Below are 13,430 nucleotides of genomic sequence, written 5' to 3' on the forward strand. Positions count from 1 at the left end.
AACAATCACAGCGAGATACAGATTGAAACAATACGTTTATAAATCATATAATGATAGGCCTTTAATATTGATTAGGGTAATTCTTATTCCGCTAAAAGCAGTCATTCATCAACACTAAAAATTATAAATATCAGTTTAGCTGATTACTATTGTATATTTATACTCTCAAACATTCAATCAGATTAGCTAAGTATCTTTTTTCATGATGCGTAAAAAGTCTGCAACATATTTAGTAACGTATAATTTTCTGCTCCAACTCGATATATACACAAACTGATACACACAATACTCCGGCCCCACCTATTTCAATCAGTATCTCGCTGTGATTGTTTGAATGTGATTAGATAATAGGGATTTTCAGTAAGCAATCGGCTGGCTGGGTAATACCCACAAAGCTGGCAGGCAGGAGGATGCCTATTTGAATGACTGAATACAATGCTGAATAAACCTTATTTCTGTATTTGCATATAGTAATAAAATTAACCTGACCACTTACTCCAGTACCCTGGCCTGTTTGCTTTTAAAGACTTGTGTTAAGATCATAATAAATTTGGGGAATGGATGTGACTTTCCCACCCCTAATTCCCAATTTTAGCAATGATATGTGTTTTGCTTTTTCTTTTCTTCTTTTAATAAAGTGGTAATCTAAGTTATATATAGGAACAGACCATTACAACCATTAAGGATTTATAGGAACAGACAGGAACAGACCATTACAAACATTAGGGATATATAGGAACAGACCATTACAAATATTAGGGATTTCAACTATTTAATTATTCCATCCATATATTTCTGTTCCTAGAATGACATTAAAGTAATTTTAAATATAAGAAATTGAGATGATGCGAGAACACATTAATACAAACTCCTGTCTGATGTTATCTGAAAGCGTTTTGTTTGAAAGATATAAGTTCAAAGAACATCTAGTTTGTGAATGCACTGTAGGGACTGTAGGATATAGCAGTATTTCTCAACCGCGGTCCTCCAGTACCCCCAACAGACCAGGTTTTTATTATAGCTTAACCAGTACACAGGTGAAGTAATCAGCTGATCAGTAACACTGGCCTGTTGGGGTACTTGAGAAACAATGGGATACAGGATAGAAAATGTATTGCTGATACTTCTTTTATATTGTCATCCAAGTTTTCCCGCCAAGGTAATTGTTTTTTATTTTTGCAATCTCCTTATTCTCTGCAGGACTATCTCTGCATGTTCCAATCACATTGACACTATCTTTATGCACCTTTCATGCACATACGATTGTCCTGTGCAAGCCTGGTGTATAATTCTGATTGATTGTTCCTTGACAAGCATAAAATACACAAGCATAAAATACACAAGTATAATGTCAGCAGTTAGTTTTAGGTAAACAATGGACAGCATTTTATTTTATTAATCATTTTTCTTATTGCTAGAAGACCTTCATTTCCAGGATGGAGAGGGGGAAAAATGTTATAACTTCTCTTAATAAAAATAATAATACTGAGAAAAGATAAATTGTCTAGAGAAGAATAGAAGTCTGTGTTGCACATGGAGATAGGATGAGAAATTGTGTGGGACAGGATGGATAAACAGATGAAAAGAACTGGAGGCTGCATTGTGGCCCTGTGGTTACAGAGTGTATAACCTTTTTTTTTTTAAGTATAACATAAATATCATCTTAAAAACGGTCTTCATTTTTGGGAAGGTTTTAAAAGGCTGTTAAAATGAAATTCAACTCATACAATAATTAATATAAATAACTTGCTTAATGATGCTTTTTTTGTTTTGTTTAAGGTCCCGATTGTAATCCCTGGAATTATGGTTTTAATATCAATTTACTTAGTGTTGGCTCCCATCATCGATAAGCCAGAATGGGCATATCTTTACTGTGTGATATTTATTTTTAGTGGCCTAATCGTTTACTTCCCGTTTGTACACTATAAAGTAAAATGGGCACAAAAAATAACAAGTAAGTATATAATTTATGCTTATTGTTCACAAATACCTATTTGTGCTGTTTATGGGGGAAGGTCTTAAAACTGGGGCTGTTATCAAAGATTGCCCAAAAAACTACATATCACGGCTCATACTTATAGAAGCAATCATTTACTACTTATTTCTTATATTCTTATTTATATCCCACTTTCACTGTCTAGGGCAGATTATATTCTTGGTTTACAAATCTGTAACTGTTGATACCTTTATGAAATTGGGGATGTTACAATAAAAATTGGCTGTGCAGCCCTAGAATAGACACTAGCTTAATTATTGTCAGACTACTTGCATTCTCCACCTCCACTTGCATTTGTTAAACTGTCTTGTTAGTAAAACTGCACTTAGCACATACATCATAAACCTGTTTGGTACAAATACAATGGTTGTGATTTAGGTAAAGGTTTACTAAATCATAAGGTTAGACAATTGTAACCATATGTCTGAACGGCAGGGTACTCTAATTTTTTATTATAGCCCCAAACAATGCATTACCGTTATCAAATTCTTTCCCTCCCCTACAGTAATCCAGATAAATTTGCCGCAGTTCAGCTCACATTTTTGCAAACAAACATATATACCACAAGAAGTAGCTATTTTTGAATGAAGTGTTATGTCCATTTTTTAATCTGACAAATTTTCTTTATTGATTCCGATAGAGTTTACAATTCTTTCCAATTTCTTCTATTATCAGATTTATTTATTTCTCTGTGTATCCTTTGTTGAAAAGCAGGTGATTAGGCCTAGGAGAGTGCAAGTATCAGGAACTCTATATGGCAGCAGTTTTATAAGAATGTTGTGACGGATATCGGCTACCCCGACTGGGTAGCTCAGCCAAAGGGTCCTGCTTCCTCCCCGAAGCCTGCAGCTGTATAGCTGGAATGTGTGGCTATAGAGTAGGGAGAAGTGATTATAGCCAGAGCCCACCCAAATAACTAGACAAGACCAGTATTCAGGTGAAAAAGAACTGCTTTATTGTGAAACACACTCTGCTTATATGCACACAAAAGGGTCTTATCTGACACCTAGATCTCTGCCCATTCCCGCACCTCCAGTCTGGCAACCTCCATAGGAGCCACAGTCCCATAGAGTCCCCACAGTACCTAGGTCATGGTTTCCGGGTGATCTCGGGGGTGCGGCACTTCCAGGGTGTCATTGGAAAGCTCTCGGGCCCTGGAGCGACCTGGGGTAAAGGTTAGCTGGTACCCGGTGTGGTGTGGCCGGCTGGCAGTCCCAGGAGCCCGGCCAGCTGAGAAGAGTTTATGTGGTCACGGATCAGCTCTTTCCTGATAAAGTACAACAGTAAAACAATAAATAGCAATAGTCTGGGAAATCCCGTGAGCCACAAAAGGGCCAAAACTGGTTTGATAAGTGGAGAGCAAAGTAGTAGGTAGGGGGGTGGGGTGGGGTTAGCCTTGGCAGTCTGTTATCCATGACAGTGCTCCCCCTTCTAGTCCGGCAGACCCAGCTAGACCCCAACGGGTCGTCTTGGGGCTGTCCGGTGGTGGCACTCCAATTGTAGGTTGCTGGGAGAGGTCATCTCATCCCTCCTTGGCTTGTGGCATCCTTGTTGCTCCCCGCTGGCCTTCATCAAGTGCACTTTGGGGCTATTCACATACTGCTAAGTCCCAAAACAGGTTTCCAATGCTGGCTCCAGAACATTTGCCCTCCCACAAGTCACAGAGGGGCCTCCGGACTCTCCCATGAAAAGCATCTGCTGCTGGAGGGAAGGCTGCAGCCAAAGTTGGGGACCGGGGCAGACTGCTCTGCATCCCTGAGGTTCACAGGTGGGGGATGTAGTCTCACTCCCCCTCACTGGAAAATCCTCCTGGATGGGGAAAGGGCAGTGACTAGCACCCAGTTGCCAGCTCCACTGCTGGATGGACCCAAGCTACTATTCCAGGGCTGTCCCTCCCTGGCTCTGGGATGCATAATAGGGGTGGGCAGAGGCCAGCGGCTGCCAGCTCCTCTGCTGAGTTGACACAGGGGACCACTTCAGCCTCCTTCAGGACCACAGGGACAAACTCCAGCCCTACAGTATCCACCACTCCTCCAGTATTATCCAGTAGTGGTGGTGGAGGGCAGTGATCGATCTCCTTCTCAGGGCTCAGCTTCAGCCCTTCTGCTGTGGGGATGTCAGGGGCACCCTTGGTCGCCTCCACAGGAACCTTAATTCTGAACCAGGATCCTCCACCTCCCAGAGTCTCTGGGAATTTGGGGAAATGGGGCAACCCAGACTCCAGGGCAAAAGCCCTTCACACATTCCCGGGGCACCCACCTTTAAAAAAACAGGATCCTTTCAAGTTCCAGGGTCCATAGTTGGTGGGGAGGAGGCTGGCCTGCGTTCCTCTCCAAAAGTAACAGAGGCTTCTGTTACATCTCCCCCACGGGTATGGCTGTGAGTTAGCCAGATGGTCTAGCCCCAAACTCCCTTCCACTTTGGTTGTTGGCCACTGTCACCGAGGGGTGAGGATGCTGAACTCTTTTCCCTGGATCATGCCAAGCTACTGGGGAGAGAGGTGGGCTCCCTCTGCTCCCTGGCAAGGGTTCTGCCACTAGGGAGAGAGACCGTCTGTCTCCTCTCCCGGTAAGGGGTTCTTCCGCTGGGGAGAGAGGTCGTCTACCTCCTCTCCCTGGAAACTGATCTGCCACTGGGTAGAGAGACCGGCTGTCCTACTTCCCTGGAAGTGGCTCTGTCGCTGGGGGAGGAAGGCTACCTCCGTTACCTGGGGATGGCTCAGCCTTTGGGGAGAGAGACCGGCTGTCTCCTCTCCCTGGAACTGGCTCTGCTGCTGGGGAGAGAGACCAGCTGTCTGCTCTCCTGGGAAGGGGTTCTGTCGCTGGGGAGGGATGTCAGCTACCTCCACTCCCTGGGGATGGCTCCGCCGCTGGGGAGAGAGACCAGCTGTCTCCTCTCCCTGGAACTGGCTCTGCTGCTAGGGAGAGAGACCAGCTGTCTCCTCTCCCGGGAAGGGGTTCTGTCACTGGGGAGGAAGGTTGGCTACTCCCACTCTCTGGGGATGGCTCCGCCGCTGGGGAGAGAGACCGGCTGTCTCCACTCCCTGGAACTGGCTCTGCTGCTATGTAGAGAGACTGGTTGTCTCCTCTCCTGGGAAGGGGTTCTGTCGCTGGGGAGAGAGGTCGGCTACCTCCTCTCCCTGGAAGCTGATCTGCTGCTGGGGAGGGATACCAGCTGTCTGCTCTCCCTGAAAGAGGTTCTGTTGCTGGGGAGGGAGGTCGGCTAGAGATTCAGCAGTCTCTTGGTACTTACTAATGTCCTCCGGTCTCCACTCCGCCTCACTCCCCAAGTTTGGGTCCTGGGCCAGCTTTGAGAATAGTAATCCAGGGCCACCGAAGCCAAAGCCCTCTGTAGGATCATCTGTCTCCATACCCAGACACACCTGGGCCACATACCACCGCAGTTCCCAGTACCTTTCCTCTACCTCCATCTCTGTCTCGACCAGTCCATCTCCCTGGGCTGCTCTCCCAAGAAATGCACTTGTGAGTTCAGCTGGAACCAGTACCTTTCCTCATCAGTGAGGAGGACCTTTCCATAACAGTCCTGCTCCTGTTGAAAAGCCTCCCACTAGAGTTGCAGGCGGATCCCACCAATGTGACGGATACCGGCTACCCCGACTGGGTAGCTCCGCAAAAGGGTCCTGCTTCCTCCCAGGAGCCTGCAGCTGTATAGCTGGAATTTGTAGCTATAGAGTGGGGGGAAGTGATTATAGCCAGCGCCAACCCAAATAACCAGACAAGACTAGTATTCAGGTGAAAAAAGAACTGTTTTATTGTGAAACACACTCTGCTTATATACACACACAAAAGGGTCTTATCTGACACCTAGATCTCCTGCCATTCCCGCCCCTCCAGACAGTCCGGCTCCTCCATAGGAGCCGCAGTCCCATAGATTCCCCACAGTACCTAGCTCAGGTTTTGGGGTGATCGCGGGGGAGTGTGTCATTGGAAAACTCTTGGTCCCCAGATGCCACAGTACAAAAAGCAGCATGATCCTTTATTGGGGACCAGAGTTACAGCCTGGTAACGATATGGAGGTGGGGGGTCCAAAACCCGCAGGTTCCCAAAGGAGCTCCCTTCTGGCAATCACCCCACCTCTTGTCCTCCCTAGGGGCTACCAATCCCCAAAAGAGTGGAGCTCTGGGCCAAGGGGCCACTAGAGCGACCTGGGGTAATGGTTAGCAGGTATCTGGTGGGGTGCGGTGGTTCCAGGAGCCCGGCCAGCCGAGAAGGGTTTATGCGGTCAGGGATCAGCTCGCAGTCAGCCGGCCGGCAGTTCCAGGAGCCCGGCCAGCTGTAAAGGGTTTATGCAGTCAGGGATCAGCTCTTTCCTGATAAAGTACAAACAGTGAAACAATAGATAGCAAGAGTCTGGGAGATCCTGAGAGCCATAAAAGGGCCAAAACTGGTATGATAAGTGGAGAGCAAGGTAGTAGGTGAGTGGGGTTAGCCTTTGGCTATCTGGTATCTGTGACAAATGTTTTTAACAATCTTATACATTGTGAAAATACTGCTGCCATTTAGTGCTCAAAAGCATTCTTGCAAAACTACTGCCATATAGTCCTGGAGACATGTCCACTCTACCTACCTAGGTATTATCTTTAACGATGAGAACAAAGTAAATTTGATAATAAAAATAAATTGTAAAGCTCTATCTAAATCATGAAATGTTGGGGTTTAATGCACTTTTAATAAACTTGTGCCCTCTCATAGTAAAATGTCAGACTTAATGTTCTTCTTTTCTTTTTCTAGAACCTATTACAATGTATGTTCAGATGTTGATGGAAGTTGTTCCTCCTGAAGGATCACCAGAATAAGAAAGTTTAAACAAGCGGACTGAGGTGTATTTTTGTGGATTCTCCCCATCAATCCAAACTTTATTACCATTTTGGACATACATTACAGTAATACCCTTGCATAATTCTATACCTCACAAAATAAAGTGCGTACTTCAGAGTGGGAACTTAGCACCGAGTAGGCGTAAAACAATGGATTCATCTATGCAGAAGCACTTTCAATAGGACTTGGTGAAAACTTGTCTTCCTGTCGTTTAGTAATGTATTTTGACTTCATGATAGCCTGTCATTTGTTTTCAGTTATGCTGAGCAGTTTAGTTGCATTGCCACATTCTTCACTACTAATGCATTAATAACCATGTGCAGCAATTACCTCATTTATCTTTCAAATGAAATATTATGGTTCCCAATTTATTTTAATGAACATTGGCTACATATGTATATATCAGAACACGCAACCTCTTTGTTGACCAATGAAAACACAGCAAAGTGACCAGATCATATATAATCTTGAATCTTAAAAGTTTTAAAATCATAAATTGAATTTAGTCTAAAAATTGGTAGAAATGTATTTGTATATTCTGACGGGAAGTTATAGTTATATATCTGCTATGCGACCAACAACCAAGACATTGAAGATCTATGAATAATAATATAATGTTTATTAGCTAAATTCAATTTTTATACAATTTAAAGTGAATGTAAACTTTAACAAATTAAAGCCCAGTATCAAATAATAATCTTAAAAGCAGGAGCACTTTAATTTATTAAAGTTTACAAAGATGCTTATTTTTTTTTAAAATACTTACCCATGCGTTATGGTAAACAGAGCCTCCACCCGCATCTCCTGCTTTCTTTAGCATATCAATAACAAATCCGACTTCCTCCAATCGTTGTGTGCCCCCTTTGGCGTCTAACTCGTAGGGCACGCAACTATTGGAGGAAGCCAGATTTGTCAGCCATATGCTAATGAAAGCAGGAGATGCGGGTGGAGGCTCTGCCTTATGTTTACCATAACGCAAAGTTAAGTATTTTTAAAAAATAAGCGTCTTTGTAAACTTTAACCCCTTAGTGAACAGACCATTTTCAATGTTCTTACCGTTAAGGACAAGGGCTATTTTTACATTTTTGAGATGTTTGTGTTTAGCTGTAATTTTCCTCTTACTCATTTACTGTACCCACACATATTATATACAGTTTTTCTCACCATTAAATGGACTTTCTAAAGATATCACTATTTTCATCATATCTTATAATTTACTATAAAAAAAAAACCACACTTTTTCTAACTTTGACCCCCAAAATCTGTTACACATCTACAACCACCAAAAACACCCATGCTAAATAGTGCACGCTCCCAGACCTCTCATCAGCCATGACCGGACTTCCTCCAGCGATGGGCCGCCCACCCGCCTCCCTCGTATCCCTCCCATGCCGCCAACAATCGGCACCATCGCTTGTTGTGGCCCTCTCTGCATTGGTTGCTTAAAAAGGGTATTGCACTATGCCTCAATATTAAGGCATGGCTGCAATACCCTAAAAGTGGCTGGAAGGGATCACGATCGCTTCCAGTGCTTGAAACCCCAGAGGATGTGCCTGGTTTGAAACCCCAGAAGTCGCTAACAAACTTTTTTGTAGGACATGCTTGGCACATCCTTGGTTGTTAAGGGGTTAATGAATTAAAGTGCTCCTGATTTTAAGATTATTATTTGATACTCGGCTTTAATTAGTTAAAGTTTACAATTACTTTAAGTTAGTTATTGGTTTGATGATTTTGTATATTTTTACAAACCTGCCTTTTTTTTTTTTTTTTTTTTAAATATGTTTTGCTTAAAAATAAACTATTCTTAAATATGTATTTGTCAGTCTGTGTTGAGAATGTAGGGTTTCTTAAAATCCTTTGAATGTAAGTCTGTAAACATTGTGTTTACATAGTAAACTTAAAATTATAAAAAGCTAAACATATCAAGGTATGGGTTAAAGGGACATGAAACCCAAAAACATTATTTCATGATTCAGATAGAGAATACAATTTTAAACAACTTTCTAATTTACTTCTATTATCTAATCTGTTTCATTCTCTTGGTATCATTTTTTGAAGGAGCAGCAATGCACTACTGGTTTCTAACAGAACACATGGGTGAGCCAATCACAATCAATATATATATATATATATATATATAGCCACCAATCAACAGCTAGAACCTAGGTTCTCTGCTGCGCCTGAGCTTGCCTAGATAAACCTTTCACCAAATAATAAGAGAAGGAAGCAAATTAAATAATAGAAGTAAATTGGAAAGTTGTTTAAAATTGTATTCTCTATCTGAATCATGAAATAATTTTTTGGGGGTTTCATGTCCCTTTAACTTTATTAGGTAAAACTACAAGAAAAGAAATCAAATGAAAACTATCAGACAATAGAAAAAACAAACAAACAAACCAACCACAAACCAAATTACAATAATATTGACAAAAGCTATATTCATAGGACTTATAAATATATACAAATCACTTGGCAGCAAATTGAAATTTAAAATACTGCAACTCTCACAAAAAAGCAATGCTCCATAAAGTAATGTCAGCCATTATTTTTAAAGGGACATGGAACCCATTTTTTTTCTTCTATGATTAAGATACTGCATAAAATTTTACGTTTAAGATTCATATTTTTTTTCTTGGTTTTTATGGTATTCTTTGTTAAAGAGAATACCTAGGTATGTACTGTGCATATGTCAGGAGAACGATATGGCAGCATTTTTGGAAGGGATTTATCAAAAATAAAAGTAGAGTATTTTGTGGGTCCATATACTATTTCTCCAGGGCTTCTAAGAGAACTTCGATCAGTGATAGCTACTCTATCAGCTGAATTATTTAATCAGTCACTAACAGGAGTTGGTCCAAACTGGAAAATTGCTAATGTAGTCCCTCTTCATAGGCCAGTTAGTTTGACCTCAATTGCAAGGAAATTAATGGAAACTCTTTTAACGGAAAAACTTGTGTCTTACTTTTAGACAAAACTTAGAAGACAAAGGACAGCATGGTGTCACTGCTGGAAGATCAAGTCAGCCTAATCTAATTGATTTCTTTGACCATGTAACCAAATTAATAGAAGATGAGTTGTAGATGTTGCATATCTAGGCTTTAGAAAAGCATTTGACACTGTACCACGCAACAAACTTATTCACAAAATGTATTGCCTTGGAGTAGATGTTAAAGGGACAGTAATGCCACACATTTTTATTACAGTAATGTAAATTATGTAATTTGAATAACAATTAATCAATATAAAAGTATTAAAGCTTCTTTCTCTGTTTATTTAAAAAAAATAAACTGAAATTTCAATGATTTCCAAACCCTCCGTGATAGTAATTATTCAAGTCCTATAACGGGGGCTACCTGGGAGCCAAGCTAATAAAAGCACATAGCACCCCGCACATTCGTTGTCCATGGCTGCTGAAGTCACTGGTGGATAGTATTGAGTGAAAAAGCTTCTTGCGCACCCGATACTCTTCTGTGGAGTTTCAGCAGTAGTTACTCCGGGACAGGGCATTACTCTAATTGAACCCCTTTGGCCATTGAAGCCACTAAATTCAACACTGTGTCAAAACCTACGCCGTCCCTCAGTAAAATCAGGAGGTGGTGGGTGATGGTGCAGTGAAATGAAAGTGGAAGCAAAGAGGGAGTGTACGTGCATAATACCCCTCAGAATGATCGACAGTCTGGAAAGGCCTGTGGATCCTGCGCCGAGAGTGACATTTGAGGGAAGAACACGCACTGTTGTAATGGCTTTATTATAGGGGCTGAAGGAAAGACAGTCATTGAAGGATTTGTCACTTTATGCTATTTTAACAAATGTTTTAATTCTTCCTACCCCATGCTGTATGTGTTAGCTTCAGTGTTTTTTGTGTAGTGTATTTCTTGTTCCACATAGAAGGGGTGGATCTTACACATTTGGGGGATTAGTTTTTTTCTTTCATGATTCAGATAGAGCATGCAATTTTAAGCAATTTTCTAATTTACTCCTATTATACATTTTTCTTCGTTCTCTTGGCTGCATTTAGCCACCAATCAGCAAGCGCTACCTAGATGCTGAACCAAAAAATGGGTCGCTCCTAAGCGTTTATTCTTGCTTTTTCAAATAAAGATACAAAGAGAACGAAGAAAAAATTATAATAGGAGTAAAGTTGCTTAAAATTGCATGCTCTATCTGAATGAAAGAAAAAAATTTGGGTTCAGTATCCTTTTAACATGATATTGATATGCATTCAGAACATTTGAAAAGTACAATTAATATATGTAAATTAAACTGGGTATAAAAACATGAAGTTTACTGGTCCTTTAAGTTGGTAGAATGCTGGCTCAAGGATAGAAGGCAGAGGGTTTTAATTAATGGAGTACTTCAGTTCTTGGCCCTCTTATTTAACATGTTCATTAATGATATTGGAAGTGACCTCCAGTGGAAGCTTTGCTTGTTTGCTGATGATACAACATTTGTAAAAGAGATGATGTTTCTGGAGGGGTGGATTAAATGAGCAGTGAAATTAAAAACTAATTTAAGATTATTTAAAATTTAGTAGACAATGCAGCAGTGCAGCCAATACAGTTAGCTGAATACTTGGTTGCATTGGGATAGTTTATAGTAGTAGTAATAGCAGGGTTCTGATGCCACTTTACAGATCACTAGTTAGGCCTCATCTAGAATACTGTGCACAGTTTTAAAGACCATATCATATATGTATAGTTTAGAGCAGAGAACGGAAAGAGGTGACATAATAGAGACCTTCAAATATATGAAGGGAACTAAGAGAGTGAAAGAAATACCAAAGCAAGGGGTAACAACCTTATGTTAGATGGTAGCAGATTTAGGAGAGATATGAAAAAAGCATTTTAGTACAGAAAGGGTGGTAAATTCATGGAATAAACTTCCAATTTAGGTGGTAAACAAAGGGACTGCAAAAGAATTAAAAAAATGCCTGGGACATGGATAAGGCTATCCTATGAAAAAGTAACATGTAATATGGATAAACTTGATTGGCATTTTGGTTCTTATCTACAGTCAAATGATATGTGTTTGTATTTCTATGGCAACAGTGTTGTCACGCTATATAAATATCCTGCAAAATTGCTGCCAATATGTTTGTATAATATATATATATATATATATATATATATATATATAGTGTTGAAAGTGTGAATACCTGCAATCTGAAGCCTACATTAGCTGAAGCAATAAAAACAGAGCTGCATTCACATTTAAAATGACGCCCCAGCAGATAGCAGCAATACCTACAGGACATGATGCCTCCACAGCTACTCGCAGAGACGGTGACGCTTTGGGGCCCCGGCGGTCACCACTCACTAGGCAAGGTTTAAGGAATGCTGTGGAAACAACATCTAACATGAGCGGGACGGCTGAGGGAGACAAAGAATCTGTAGTAGGAGGATGCTCAATTGCCACAGACGCTACCTATACTGTTATGGATAAAGAGAACTGTATTTTTCAGACAAATCACCAGATGCCAATCTTAGTGACACTACACGGGGCAAGCAAGTCTGAAATATTAGAGCACAAGAATTGGATTGCTCTCAAGAGGACGGCGACATCCCTTACTGTGGCTCCTGCCAACTTAAAGGAACAGCTTCAAACAGTTTGGGTCGACAAAACGGCAGTCTGGGACAGTCCGAGCTCAATAACATTTGATCACCCGTTACTCGGACTACACCATCCAGCTTGACTGGTATGCCACAATTCAGAACTTCATTTTTTGTGTGGTGGGCTTAACATTTCCTGAGGCTGGGATCGGATAATGTATTTGAGTAGTTATAGGTCCTTTTGACATCTTCCACACAGGACACAATTTATTAAAAGGGCAGAAGCTAGATTGTTATATCCTTGACCAGAGAGACTGTATTCCAAGTAAAGCATGTCCCTACTATATATACCGTTGGTTTGCTACCTCCCTATGTTTATAATGTATATCAGTGTTAGTTTTTAGTTGAGGTGTGAGATATGCTGAATGTTAGATGTCAAACGTTTTGTTAAATAGTTATTTTAATGTTTTTTTCTTGTTTTTCATCAGTTTCTTGATTAATGTATGTAGCCATCTGTTTACATATCAGCTACTCATATTTGTGCTCTTATTGTGAAGTCACTGTAATATTATTACATGGGTATGTAAATTACTGCTTGAACCACCTATGGATCTTAGACCTTTCAGTATATGCTTGTCTGTTTCGCTGGGTTGCCTGCGGCCGGGGTAACCTAGTACGGATAAAATATCACTGTTTCCATAGGTGTACTCTAGGACATAATGTTTACACCCCTCACTTAAAGTTCTATATATAATTCACTTCATACCACCATATAAGGATATCCTAATGCTGTATCTGCCTGTGTAATAAGACACACTTTATTTTTCTTCCTCCTACGTGCACGTATAGACCATATATCATTTACATGTAGGCAGAAGCATACGTTATGATTTCTATAGGTTCCACATATCCCCTTTCACTTACTCTATACATAGACCTTTTAAGCTGATTGTAGGTGTATATATATCTGTAAAATATTAAGGATAGCCCCCAACTGCTTATATCTGGTATATCGTTAAATAATGGATTAGTCTTATGCTATTAGTT

General features: G+C 40.8%; 1 protein-coding gene across 1 annotated transcript in view; it reads left to right on the top strand.

The window, feature by feature from the left end:
- The window catches only part of SLC7A9 (solute carrier family 7 member 9), a 221,666-nt gene extending 214,102 nt beyond the window's left edge, over positions 1-7,564 (top strand). Inside the window, exons 14-15 of the mRNA XM_053719243.1 lie at positions 1,780-1,954; positions 6,748-7,564. Coding sequence (XP_053575218.1) covers positions 1,780-1,954; positions 6,748-6,812 — 240 coding nt within the window. The 3' untranslated portion in view covers positions 6,813-7,564. The remainder of the gene's footprint in view (positions 1-1,779; positions 1,955-6,747) is intronic.
- Positions 7,565-13,430: the final 5,866 nt, after the last annotated feature.

The sequence above is a fragment of the Bombina bombina genome, chromosome 1 (genome assembly GCF_027579735.1).
Source record: "Bombina bombina isolate aBomBom1 chromosome 1, aBomBom1.pri, whole genome shotgun sequence".
In the NCBI taxonomy this organism is placed as follows: Eukaryota; Metazoa; Chordata; class Amphibia; order Anura; family Bombinatoridae; genus Bombina; species Bombina bombina.